The following is a 13,662-nucleotide window of genomic DNA, read 5'->3' as shown; positions in this document are numbered from 1 at the left end:
AGAATATATGTGTAATAGGGATTTGATAATGATATTCAGTAACATTCGATTTGTTTAGGAGATACTGACTTTTATAAAATTTTTTCGATCGCATATCGATTTATTAAATTTTTATTATATAATTTTATAATGTCTCGTGGCTTAATTCTTATGTTGTATCAGTTATTAAAATCATAAGTTCATGTCATATATATATATGTTTTATATATATTACAATAATATATTAATTTTTAATTGTGAAATAAAAATTAACGAAATTTTGAATGATATTATTAATTTAATTAAGAAAAAAGGATGATTTTAAAAATATAATCAACTTTATTTATAGGAAATAAATTAAATATATAAGAAATTATAAAAAATATTTATAGTTAAGGTGAGAAGAATATGATAAATTAATATAATAAAATAATTTATTATAATGATAAAAATATATATAGTATTAATAAAATATTCAATCTATTAAAATTTTAGTATTATGTTTACTAATAATATATAAACTAAATTAAAATAGTAAACTAATCCAACAAATCAAACTAAAATATTTTAAATAATATATATACAAGTAATTTAATTAGGTTGTGTAAGTAAACTTTACGGTTAATATTTCTAGCATTTTAATAATATTTTTAAATTGCATTCCGAGACTTAATCTGGTGGAACGTGCATCCTAATAGATTTTCCAAAGGAGGAATAGGTTGGTTTTATTGATTTTATGGTTTGATTTTATTTTGGTTTAGATTGTTGGGTTGATCAATTGAATTATCCTCTAGGGTAATTTATTTTAAGACCCAACCGCTAATTTTATTAAAATGAAGGGATTAAAAACTCAATTTAAAAAAAAAAAAAAATCCTTAATTTATAGCACCGGGTTGCCACTATACACACCAGGGAGCCCACCCTGACCCTGCGGCTCGAACAGAGCTCAACCAGGGCCTGCTTCTGTGGGCTTTAATGGGCACGCACACGTTCCTTGTCCCTGAATATAAGCCAGGTGTGTGTAGCTCAGCTCACTAGTGCGACTCGCTCACTGATGAAAGAGGAAGACGTGAAACAAATACCAAAAGCAACAAAGCAGAAAATACACTAGAAAGCTCAGATCATTTTCTCTTTTTCTTTCACAATTTCTACCAATCTAATCCAATCTAACCCAATCCAATTGTTTCAATCTCGGTATGTTCTCTTCCTGATCTCTCTATCTCTCTCGCTCAGTGCTGCTGCTGCTGCTACTCCATATATCAATGTGCAATGAGAAAAACAATGTTATTTCGGTTTCTGCTATTTTTTCATTGTTGTATATGCTGTAGTGTTAATTTTTTGATTTATATTCCACTATGTGGGCAATCTACTCTCCGATTCTAGGGTTTTCTGTTCTGTCATTCATTTGATAGTTTTTTCCCCTTTCTTTCATTTGGTGTGACTATTTAGGGTTTAGCTTAGTTAATCATTCTTATATAAAGGTTGTGGGTTTAGAACGTGGGTCTACCTGGGTAAGTGTTAACTTTTAGTTTTTTTCACTTGGCTTGTTTTGATGTTAGCTCTCTCGGTTGCGCAATGTGTTTGTGATTGTATAGTTTGATCGGAAGAGAAAGAGAAAAGAAATGCAAAATATATCTGTTGGCGGTCTAATCTTATAAGAAAATTCAGATGGAAAATTGTTTGAACTGTGTTGGTCTTCTTCTGTTTTGTCTTTGATATCCATGTAACCATTATGTGGTTGTGATGTATTTTATAAATTGTTAGTTGTATTAAGCATTCTGAATTCGTCAATGAAAAGAAAATAATACTTTTGTCCCCATATCCTTTGCATGCCCATGCGCTTGCATGTTGGATTCATTGGGTTTCCCAGCCTCAAGAGCTGTTGATTTGAGTCTTTTATTTTATATTTTTTTTTTACTTATTTCTTCTCTCCTAGGTGTCATATAACAGAGCATTGCTGCTGTCCACATAGTTGACCAAGATGGCAAATTTGCAAATTACTGGTATTCTGGAAAAGGTATGATCTAATTGAGTTGTTTAATTCATGTATACATTTGGTTGCTATGTACTTTGATTATTGTATAATGGTTTATTTTATGTTTGTTGGTGGGTGAGCTGTGGGGCAAGGTTACGGCTGCTCTTTTTTGCAAGTGAAAGATCCCTGTTTTGAACATGAAAACAGCCTCCATGCCAAAAAAAGGAAAAAAGGAAAAAAAACAGGGGAAATTCTGTGTATTATAGACAACCCTGCCTTGCCCCTTGCAAAGCAGGGATACTTAGGCACTGGAATGCCCTTTTTAGTATGTGTGATGTTGGGGTGATAGTTATATGAATATTAGGTAGTCTAGCTGTTGTAGTCTATTTATTTTATTTTTGCTTTTTGGTTTTATTTGCAGATGACGGGTAAGGATAAAGATTACAGATATATGGCGACATCCGACTTGCTTAATGAGTTAAATAAGGACACATTTAAAGCTGATGCCGATTTGGAGATAAAGTTGTCAAACATTGTTCTGCAGCAACTTGACGACGTAGCTGGCGATGTTTCTGGATTGGCTGTGAAGTGGTATTCCTTTCTTCATGACTATTAGATTTTAAGATGATGTTGCTTGGACTGTATTTGTGAATTTAGTGATTATGATTTTGACTTTGTACAACTGTCTTTGTGTTTGAATCCCATTGTTTGGAATGATGGGAAGTAAATTCGAGGTATGTAGAGTCCTAATTTACCCCCTCATTTATAAATTAACAAATTTGTTTTACATAGGGTCGTCTTGGGTTTTAAGTAGTAGCTAGTGGGTCCATCAAATAATTTTTATTTTTATTTTTTGTTTTTCAAACTATGCTGCATTTAATGTGGTATGAAGTTTTGTGATCAAGGAGTTTCCAAACATGTGAACTCAGGTAAATGGAAATGAATTTAATTGAATTCTATCGATTTTGTATTTTCCAATTTCACTCAGTTTCTCCCAAAGTAATGACAACTGCCGCTGTCTCTTTTGCCTATGAATTGTTCAAATGTAAATATGGTAAAGGAGTAAAAATGGGACAGATGCTGAAGGGTGGTCGTACAGCTTGGCTTCTTTTATGATTTGTCAATTTGATATTTCAGTCTTGCTCCGCTGGTCAAGAAAGTCAGTGAGGCACGAGTTGTGGAGATGACTAATAAATTATGTGATAAATTGCTCAATGGCAAAGATCAGCACCGTGACATTGCAAGCATAGCTTTGAAGACAATTGTATCTGAAGTGACAACTCAATCTCTTGCTCAATCCATTCTTGTTTCTTTACCTCCACAGTTGATAAAAGGAATAACTAGTCCAGTAAGTTAAAAAGATGTTTCAGTGATCAACACTCAATCCTTTTAAAATTTCCTGCTTAATTTTGCTTATTCTTTTCTTCATCAGGGGATGAGCACAGAGATAAAATGTGAATGTCTTGATATTTTATGTGATGTCCTCCATAAATTTGGAAATTTGATGGCAACTGACCATGAGCTGCTTTTGAATGCACTTCTATCCCAACTGAATTCCAATCAAGCCAGTGTAAGAAAGAAGACTGTTTCTTGTATTGGTAAGAGCAAGTAAAATTTTTATTCATTATGCTTGGGACTCTGCTTTTTTTTTTTTTTAATTCCTTTTTCTCTCTGGCATTTTAGTCAATGCTGAGAATTCACATTTGCTATGCTTGTTTCCTTTTTGTTAAACAATAAGGCGTGGAATTTGTAACCCACTATTTTCCATCTGGTTGGGAGTTGGAACTTGGAAGTTTGACTAGTTGCTTCTCTCTCTCTCTCTCTCTCTCTCTCATTCTCGCCTTTTTTTTTTCTTTAAATAAAAGAGTTGGCATTAGCTGTTGTTTAGGCCTTAGAATAGAGTGCCATTTCAAAGGCTAGACATATCATTGATAAATTAATGATAGTTTTTGCATGTTTGATCCTCCCGTGTGATACTATTCTCTATACTTGAACAAGGAAACCAGATTCCTACCAGTTGGTTTTAAGAAGTGAATTGTGCCCTTGATTAAAGGAAATCTGCAATTACTATGAACCTTGTTTTGGGATGGCAGTGTAGGCTGCAAACTAATCAGAGATGAAATTAGCTATTGACAAGATTAGGGATATGGGCCATATGGCATGACATAATTCTCTTGTTTTCAGCATCTCTTGCTTCGAGCTTGTCGGATGATTTGTTGGCGAAGGCAACAGTTGAAGTTGTTCGGAACTTGAGAACTAAGGGTGTGAAGCCTGAAATGACCCGCACAAACATTCAGATGATTGGTGCTTTAAGGTAAGCATGTGTTTGTCTATCACTTGTTCTGTTTTCTTTTTTCCTGTTATTGTGTCATGAAGAAAATGCCGAAACACAAATTGAAAAGTTAAATTTTGAATTACTTAGTGTAGTAACTGGAGTAAGAATATATAACCTCCAAGCCCAACTGGCCTAAATAACTCTCAGGTTTAAACCATTTTGTTTAAAATGGTTAGCCCACATTGTCTTTTGTGGTTGGGACTGCAGGAGAGTGTATAACCAATGTGTGGATATGGCAGAATATGTAAGGGTGTTGGATATGCAATCTGTCATTAAATGTATTGTGTATGCATGTTTGTGGGGCCATATCTGCAGGAATTTTTATATGACAAAAGTGAAATATAGAGCTTTATTTTTTTTTGGATTTCAAGAAGCAGAAGCGTGATTTACTTGTGCTTCAAAGTTCAAACTGAAGTTTATTTGTGCTTACAAATGATAATGCTGTGGTATTCTAGCCGTTCTGTGGGATATCGATTTGGACCTCATCTTGGAGATACAGTGCCAGTTTTGATTAATTACTGCACTAGTGCATCAGAGAATGATGAGGAGCTCCGTGAATATAGCTTACAGGTGCTGTATGTGCACCAGCACCACCACTCTATTTTTTCCTTATTTTATATGGATAATGTGCCTTTGTTTGCTTAGTGTTATGACTATAGTCTCATATCTTGAAGTTTTGCTCTAGGCACTAGAAAGTTTTCTGCTCAGATGCCCCAGGGACATTTCTTCATATTGTGATCAAATTCTTCATCTTACTCTAGAATACCTAAGTTATGATCCAAACTTCACTGATAACATGGAAGAGGATACAGATGATGAGAATCACGAAGAGGAGGAAGATGAGTATGTTTTTGATAATACATTGGGAGCTGATGCACAATTCATGTGCTTGGTGAACCTATTACTTATTTCCTGGCCTTTCTTGTTTTTCAGTGAGAGTGCAAATGAATATACTGATGATGAGGATGTTAGCTGGAAAGTTCGAAGGGCAGCAGCTAAATGCTTGGCAGCCTTAATTGTATCTCGTCCTGAACTGCTTTCAAAACTCTATGAGGAGGTATAAACATGTTACCTTGTGATTATTTTTTGTTATATAAAACTGATGAGCTTATTTTCTTGCAATTAATAAATTGACTATAATTTTTACGTCATACTGTATGGTGGGCTAGCTGGACTTGTCTTTGTTTCATTGTGTTTGAAACTAAATTTAAGTTTGTAAGTTGGTGACTTCATATTTTTACTGCTTTTGACAGCATGATATCTTCCTGCAATTCTGTTGTGATTGGTCTGGTACATGTTTCTTTTGTGATTATAAAACCCTTAATAATGTTTTCTGAACATTCATTATTCTCTCTTCCTGCAGGCCTGTCCTAAACTGATTGACAGATTCAAAGAAAGGGAAGAAAATGTGAAGGTGAGTTTGTAACAGTTAATTATTGGTGTTTGCTAACTTTTAACATGTTGGCAATTTAATTATGTTGTGATACAGATGGATGTATTCAATACATTCATTGAGCTACTTCGCCAAACTGGAAATGTTACAAAAGGGCAGATTGACACAAATGAATCAAGGCAAGTTTTAGACATCTTTCAAGTTTTGTGTATATATCTCCTTTTTGGCCTTAAATTAGTGTTTGGTCTTTGCAATTTGAATGTCTGGTGGTGACCTTCCAAGTGTTTCTTGTTGCTGTTCTATTTCGTTTACTTGTTGCATTTATCCATCATATTATTTCTCTGATTTCAATACCGTTTTGAACTTCTGAAAACATAAAGCTCATTTTCAAACAAACTTGAGGACTTATAGAGCAACCTCTTAGAGGGGAACTGCTGCTTTGCAGTAGGTCTTCTTTATGAGGGTTATTAGTTTAAATGGTCTCTTTTCTTCTCTAAATTAATAGTTTTACCTTCATCATTCAGAAGTCAATAGGTCTTAGGAAGTTGTGAGCTGTTTTGCAATGGGTTGGAAAAATATTATAAGTGGATTTGGGGTTCACACAATGTTCTGTACTTGTATTTAAGTACTGAAATGGAGTTTTTTTCTCTGCACATAGCCCAAGATGGCTACTGAAGCAGGAAGTGCCAAAGATTGTTAAATCTATAAATAGGCAGCTTCGAGAGAAATCTATCAAGACAAAGGTAGGAATGATGATATCCATTGTGTATTTATGGTCAAGCCCATTATGTTGAGTACTATGATTAACATCTCATCTGCCTACAGGTTGGTGCATTTTCTGTTTTGAAAGAACTTGTGGTTGTCTTGCCAGACTGTCTGGCTGAACATATTGGATCACTCATTCCAGGAATTGAAAAGGCATTAAATGTGAGTAAATTTGCTTCAAACTGACATTGTGTTAGTTTCTTGTCCATGGTATTATTGCTGTCATTTTCCCCTTTTCTAATTTCTTCCTATGAACTTGCATAGGATAAAACATCAACCTCAAACTTGAAGATTGAAGCTCTTATATTTACTAGACTGGTATTGGCTTCACATTCTCCCCCTGTTTTCCACCCTCATATCAAGGTAATGACAACAATTCTTGCTCTTTTCTCTTCTCCTATTATATTATTTGTGCAAATGTAGTATCTTGATTTTCTTCTTTCATTTGGGTTAAAAACTCTTTTCACTAGGATTATTCTTTTTATCTGAAACCCCATTGCTTTTCCTGCAACCTTTAGTGAAATATTTGTTAAACATGTTTAGCTGTTTGTCTTGAATGATTCCTTCACCAAATTTATTTTGTTAATCCAAAAGCAGAAATTCAACAGGATCTCAACAGAAATTGGTTTAGGCCTTTGAATCCTTGTATTCTTCCTTCTACTCTATAACTTGATGGTTTAAACTTTGTCTTATGCACTGATTCTTGAAATATTCTTTTTAGCAAATTTATTTTGTTAATCCAAAGGCAGAAATTTAACAGGTTATCAATCAACTTGGTTTAGGCATTTTAATCTTTGTATTCTTCCATCCTATAAGTTGATGGCTTAAACCTTGTTTTATCTACTGATTAAGGTTTATGCAGAACCCATTAGCAGGCATGACAATGTTTCCTATCCTGTTTAGTTTAGGTGTTTCATTATATAAAATGGTTTATTCACATATTTCTGGTATCAGTTTCCATAGTATTCTTATTACATTAACAAGTTGGGGTGTGTGCTTGTCAACAGCCAATTTACGTTCTGTTCTGGGCACATATATTAAGCCTAAAGCAAGAGTTTCACTTTTAGTTCTTCTCTTTTCCTTCTATGATAAATATGAAAGAGAAGTAAATGTTGAGGCAGCTAAAATTAAGATTGGGATGCTTCCAACTTTGTTTCCTTTCTTCTCTCATCTTATGGGTGGGCAAAGGGAGAGGAGAGTATTTGCAGTTGTATTTTGCTCTCCCTTCTCCTAAAGTCATATAAAATTGACATCTCATCTCATACTATTTGCCTGATGTTCTATACACCAGTAATTTCATGAGAATATATGAGATAAATGGCATATGCAAATTTTGCCTGTAGGCTCTTTCTAGTCCGGTTTTATCAGCTGTTGGTGAACGGTACTACAAGGTAACAGCAGAGGCACTAAGAGTATGTGGGGAACTCGTTCGTGTTGTGCGTCCAAATATTCAGGTTGATTTTTGTGCAGCTGCTTATTCAAAACTTTTTCTTCATCATTTTTGGTAACGTGATGAAAGGGTCTGTGTAGGGCTTGGGTTTTGACTTCACACCTTATGTTCATCCAATCTACAATGCCATTATGTCCCGATTGACAAACCAAGACCAAGACCAGGTTTGACTTATTGGTTTTTGCTTGTCACATGCTAAATTTGTTTGTCCTTTGCTTTCTTTTTCCCCCCTTTTTAAATGTTGCTCTTTCATCTTCTTCAGGAAGTTAAGGAATGTGCTATTTCTTGCATGGGACTGGTTATTTCAACGTTTGGTGACTACCTCAGGACAGAGTTACCCGCATGCCTTCCTGTACTAGTTGACCGGATGGGGAATGAAATAACACGACTTACAGCTGTAAAGGTCAGTTTTCCTGCACTTTTGTCTCTTTATCTAGTCCTGTACCTAAGCTTTCTCGTTGAAGTTCTCCATCTCTTAAGACATTTTCTTTGCGTGGCCATGATAGTTTTTGGTTAGTTGAATGTTTGAGCTTCTGTCTACAGGCTTTTGCTGTCATTGCTGCTTCTCCTCTTCGGATTGATCTATCTTGCGTTTTGGAGCATGTAATTGCAGAGTTAACAGCATTCCTGCGAAAAGTATGGAGTTTTTTCACCAGCTGTTAAATTGATGGTTTGTGCATAAAGTGTGCCCAAAGACATTCATGATTTCTGAACTGACTGCTTGTTTTCATAACTAGGCCAATCGTGCTCTGAGGCAGGCAACATTAGGGACACTTAATTCGTTGATTGTGGCTTATGGTGATCAGATTGGTTCGTCCGCCTATGAAGTTATTATTGTTGAACTTGCAACTCTTATAAGGTTCCTTGATTTGTTTTCATTCATTTTATAACCTTTTTATGTTGTGCATGGTTATTAATTGTTTATGCTTATTCTGAATGATGACTCTCCTTTTTGGCCTGTGTCAGTGATTCAGACTTGCACATGACAGCACTTGCTCTGGAACTCTGTTGCACTTTGATGGCAGACAGGAGGTCAAGCCCAAATGTTGGCTTGGCTGTTAGAAATAAAGTTCTTTCCCAGGCACTGACACTAATCAAAAGCTCCTTGCTACAGGGTCAAGCCCTTTTGGTAGATCCACTGCTGCTATTAATAATTATATTCTGTTCTAGGATTAAGGTTGTTTCTAAATGCCTTCTGTTTGATATTGCAGGCTTTGCAAAACTTCTTTGCTGCATTGGTCTATTCTGCAAATACAAGTTTTGATACTTTACTCGACTGCCTTCTTTCCAGTGCAAAGCCATCTCCTCAGTCAGGTGGTGTTGCAAAACAGGCCTTATATTCAATAGCCCAATGTGTGGCTGTTCTCTGCCTTGCTGCAGGTGACCAGAAATGTTCATCCACAGTGAAAATGCTCACTGATATTCTTAAAGATGACAGTAGTACCAATTCAGTAAGTTTCTCTAGTATGTTCTGCAAAAACCTATTTTAATGCTCTCTTTTTCTTAACAGCTAGCTTTTTCCTATTCGTTATGGCCTTCATTTTTAATTATTATTATTATTTAAAAAGTTTTGAGCTTAAAAGGATTGTTTTTCAACTTAAATTTGTAGGCTAAGCAGCACCTTGCCTTGCTGTGCCTTGGGGAGATTGGGAGAAGGAAGGACCTAAGCTCGCATGTGCATATAGAAAACATTATTATTGAATCCTTTCAGTCTCCATTTGAAGAGATCAAGTCTGCTGCTTCTTATGCTCTTGGCAATATTGCTGTTGGTAATCTGTCCAAGTATCTGCCTTTTATCTTGGATCAGATTGATAATCAGCAGAAGAAACAGTATCTCCTGCTTCATTCTCTGAAGGAGGTGGGTTCTCTCATTTACACTTTGTTTGGATAGAGGGATAGGAAAGGAACACACTGAGGAATAAGAGTTATCCCCTGTTCTGGGATTTTGATGAGGTTGAAAAAGAAAGGATAAGGAGTGATTAGTTATCTCCTTTTAACCCCACTTTGCTTTTCTGTCAAAATTGAGGGAAGAAGAGTTATCCCTCCCTCAACATTAAAAAATAAATTATTAATGTGATTATCCTATCTTTAATGATTAAAATCCTTTCCTATCCGTTGAAAATTGCAAATAAATTGTTAATATGATATTTGCTTAATCTCTTATTTCTTTTATTCTCTTTTTCCCTTTTTTCCCTCTTCCATGGATTGAACATTATCTTAATTTTTCCTATTCAACAAAAACCTCCTGAAGGGGAAATATGTTGGAGTCAATATTATCGTTTTCATTGTATCTATCTTTTGTAATTTCTAACATCCTCCATGATGCAGGTTATAGTAAGGCAATCTGTAGATAAAGCAGAGTTCCAGGACTCTAGTGTTGAGAAGATACTTAAATTGCTATTTAATCACTGTGAGAGTGAGGAGGAGGGAGTGCGAAATGTTGTCGCTGAGTGCCTAGGGAAAATTGCACTAATAGAACCTGCAAAACTTGTTCCTGCACTTAAGGTATATGATGGACCATAAAAAAAAGTACCAAGACACCTTGGATTTCAGTAGCTTGTAATCTTATTGTTCAGAGTTATGATGTCTTGTTTCTTTCTTGTTTTCCTATAGGTGAGAACAACTAGTCCAGCTGCATTCACTAGAGCAACTGTAGTCATTGCTGTAAAATATTCTATAGTTGAGCGTCCAGAGAAGATAGATGAAATTATTTATCCTGAGATTTCATCATTTCTTATGCTCATCAAGGATCATGACCGGGTAAGCCAGATTCAGAAATATGTGCTTTTTGGTGGGTTGATTACGTTTTCAACTAAAAGCTATTTTTCTATTTGGTGTGCAGCATGTCAGGCGTGCAGCTGTTTTAGCATTAAGTACATTTGCTCATAATAAGCCTAATCTTATTAAGGGACTTCTTCCTGAATTATTACCGCTTCTCTATGATCAAACAGTTGTTAAGGTAACCCTGATAATCTTGGAGTTTCTTCTGCAGATGTAATATGCATGTGCTTGTTGTGAGACTGTAAATTTAATGCTGATGGTTCTATATTCCTTATTTAACTTGTTCTCTCAGCGCCATGCTAAATCATTTGAAAGTAACCTGGAGAATGACACAGATGATAGTATATTGCTTGATTTAACTTGTTATGGGGTCACTAAGTTGTTGGTTTTGCTGTCTATACTTTGTCCTGTAATAAATCTCTTGTTGATTCAACTTTGTTGCTTGGTGCAGAAAGAATTGATACGAACAGTTGATCTAGGGCCTTTCAAGCATATTGTGGATGATGGACTTGAGTTGAGGAAAGCTGCTTTTGAATGTGTGGACACATTGTTGGATAGTTGTCTTGATCAAGTAAACCCATCATCTTTCATTGTTCCTTACCTGAAATCTGGTCTTGACGGTAAGCATATGAGCCTTCTGATGACCACTCATCATTTTTTTAATTAATATTATCCATTTACTCTTTCATTTTCCCATTTGTTTTGCTTTTATGTGGCGACTCTGATGGGTTTCTTCATTTCAATCACATTTGGGTTTTTTTTGTGGGCTAGAAAATTTAATGCATGAATTTATTTTATCCAGATTACTAAGGGAGCATACTAATAATACTTTCCCCCTACTCTAATGATCTTAAACTTACAAATGTAATTCTTTAAGAAAAATATATCTCCAAAATGTATTTTAATCTTAAAGAGAATCCTTCTGCTTCAATTTGATGTTTTCTTTGATTTTGCTCATGGTTTTCAATAAGGGTGTCGTGTGTTTATAGGTTTTTGTCCTATAATGGCCGTTACTCTCATATAGCAATAGGCCATTGCACTTACGTTACAGCAATTACAGGCCTATCTCTGTTACCAGTGATCACGACTGCGACTGCGAATGTGGTCATAACTGCGATTTAAATCCATGATTTAGCAGTCATATTGAATCCAAAGAATTAGATTTGTTCATGGCTAACAATGTTAATATTGAAAAGAGTAAATGCATTTCATTTTCTCATTGATTTTATCAACTAAGCTGACTTGTTTTTATGATATTCCAGATCATTATGATGTTAAAATGCCTTGCCATCTTATCCTCTCAAAACTTGCAGATAAATGTCCTTCTGCTGTTTTGGCTGGTAAGTTTTGGTTAATCAACTTCTAGTCTGTGTCTCATGAGTTGACCCTTTTCTTTTTACCCCCTCCTGATTTTCTTTTGAGTTCCAGTACTGGACTCTCTGGTTGATCCTCTCCAAAAAACTATCAATTTTAAGCCAAAGCAAGATGCTGTCAAGCAAGAAGTAGATCGCAATGAAGACATGATCCGCAGTGCTCTTCGGGCAATTGCTGCCTTGAATCGAATAAGGTTTGGCCTTTGTTTTCTTATTCAAATTGAATTACATTGGAACACTTTGGTGGAAAGTATCAGATTTCAATTCTGTACTATGTTCCTACGATGGTTGGAAAGTCATGGATGCACTGGGTGTGCAGTTGAATTAATGTGCCTTTGTATCTTTAAACCTAGTAACACAATTTCTGCAGCATTCGTAATACATCTTAGATTGGGTTTAACAAGTAATACATTGTCTATTGGTTAGAATTTCAACTAAATTTGAGCAGTGAATTAAACAAGTTGAATAATTCCCTATGCGCTGGAGCTTGATCACTATTTTCTTATTTTGCAGCGGAGGAGATTGCAGCCTTAAATTCAAAAGCCTTATGAGTGAAATTTCAAGATCTCCTACACTTTCAGAAAAGTATTATTCCATCCGTAACGAGTGATGAGCATGTTAATCTTCAAATCGGGTGGTTGTAGTGAATGTCATGAGGGAAAGAAAAATATGGATGTTTTGATGTGTGTGCTGTAGAAGCTCCAGTACGAGGAAAAATTAAAAGAATTGGAGAGATCAATGGCCCCAGTTACAGGTGTATAATGCGGGGAAATTAGTTTAAGAATGCTAAAGTTTTGGGTTGAAGAAGCTGATAAGAAGGGGATTACATGACCATTTTCCTATGATGCAAAATACAGGCCAATGGATTTTTATGTATAGGTTGGGTCAAAATGCTTCTTCTCTCTTAATACCATTGATATTAATATTGCAATTGTTGCTTTATCCATTTGAGAGAAGAGGTTGGCTGCTTTACCAAACAATTGGTTGTACTGTTTAATTCATATGGATGATAGAATCCTAAATGCATTTTTTGAATTTCAGACCATGGAACAAAAAAACTTAAATTAGCATTTTGGTTTGAAGAGCTGTGATTTTGGTTCTGTATAAGCCTTGTTTTAAGTGGAAAAGAAACAAACAATAGTGTTCTTTTGTTGCCGTAGTTCTGTTGTTGACAGCTTGGGAGAGCCATCAATAGTAGAAATTATATAGCAGGCCTGCTAATTATTATTTTTTTTCTAGAAAAAAAAAAAACTGATGCGTAGAACTAATTTTTAATGTCATATTTTGTGAAAAACGTTTAATTTCATCCTTTATTATTGGATGTTCAATCTGGTTAATCTTAATTTTTTTTGGTTAGATCTATTTGGTAATGCTTCTGCTAGTGGTTGGTTAGTTATACGAAGTAATTTCTTGCAATATCTCGTTCAGTTTTGTTGAATCAAAATATTAAAAACTATATATTTTTTTATAAAGTTTACTTAATTTTAAAGTTTTATTATATTTCAATTGAAGTTTTTATTTTAAATTAATATAAATTAAATATTTTAACGAACCATTGATTCGCAGTTCCTAATAATTAATTTTAGATGGGGGTGGGGGGGGGGGGGGGTT

At 34.9% G+C, this 13,662-nt stretch overlaps 1 protein-coding gene across 2 annotated transcripts; it reads left to right on the top strand.

The window, feature by feature from the left end:
• The first annotated feature begins 974 nt into the window (after nucleotides 1-974).
• On the top strand, nucleotides 975-13,133 carry LOC110618884 (cullin-associated NEDD8-dissociated protein 1). Of its 2 annotated transcripts, none has more exons than XM_021762158.2 (29): nucleotides 975-1,173; nucleotides 1,930-1,996; nucleotides 2,376-2,545; nucleotides 3,092-3,302; nucleotides 3,387-3,552; nucleotides 4,139-4,268; nucleotides 4,745-4,859; nucleotides 4,975-5,132; nucleotides 5,223-5,346; nucleotides 5,653-5,703; nucleotides 5,779-5,861; nucleotides 6,341-6,425; nucleotides 6,508-6,609; nucleotides 6,712-6,810; nucleotides 7,791-7,901; nucleotides 7,978-8,061; nucleotides 8,160-8,300; nucleotides 8,441-8,533; nucleotides 8,635-8,756; nucleotides 8,864-9,026; nucleotides 9,109-9,348; nucleotides 9,507-9,755; nucleotides 10,226-10,402; nucleotides 10,511-10,657; nucleotides 10,740-10,856; nucleotides 11,130-11,298; nucleotides 11,941-12,018; nucleotides 12,107-12,245; nucleotides 12,565-13,133. In XM_021762158.2, the coding sequence occupies exons 2-29, from the start codon at nucleotides 1,961-1,963 to the stop codon at nucleotides 12,659-12,661; spliced, it is 3,657 nt and encodes a 1,218-aa protein (XP_021617850.1). In that variant the 5' UTR covers nucleotides 975-1,173; nucleotides 1,930-1,960; the 3' UTR covers nucleotides 12,662-13,133. The 2 variants fall into 2 exon arrangements, with proteins under 2 accessions (XP_021617850.1, XP_021617849.1); XM_021762157.2 differs by having other exon boundaries at nucleotides 976-1,173; nucleotides 1,916-1,996.
• Nucleotides 13,134-13,662: the final 529 nt, after the last annotated feature.

The sequence above is a fragment of the Manihot esculenta genome, chromosome 7 (assembly GCF_001659605.2).
Source record: "Manihot esculenta cultivar AM560-2 chromosome 7, M.esculenta_v8, whole genome shotgun sequence".
Lineage (NCBI taxonomy): Eukaryota > Viridiplantae > Streptophyta > Magnoliopsida > Malpighiales > Euphorbiaceae > Manihot > Manihot esculenta.
Note: the sequence above shows the minus strand (reverse complement) of the source record. Positions and strands in the feature narration are given on the sequence as shown.

Coding starts and splice junctions, on each gene's coding strand:
- LOC110618884 (XM_021762158.2), top strand. CDS start 1,961: ATGGCAAATTTGCAAATTACTGGTATTCTGGAAAAG. Junction 12,019..12,106: donor TCCTTCTGCTGTTTTGGCTG/GTAAGTTTTGGT, acceptor TTTGAGTTCCAG/TACTGGACTCTCTGGTTGAT. Junction 12,246..12,564: donor GCTGCCTTGAATCGAATAAG/GTTTGGCCTTTG, acceptor CTTATTTTGCAG/CGGAGGAGATTGCAGCCTTA.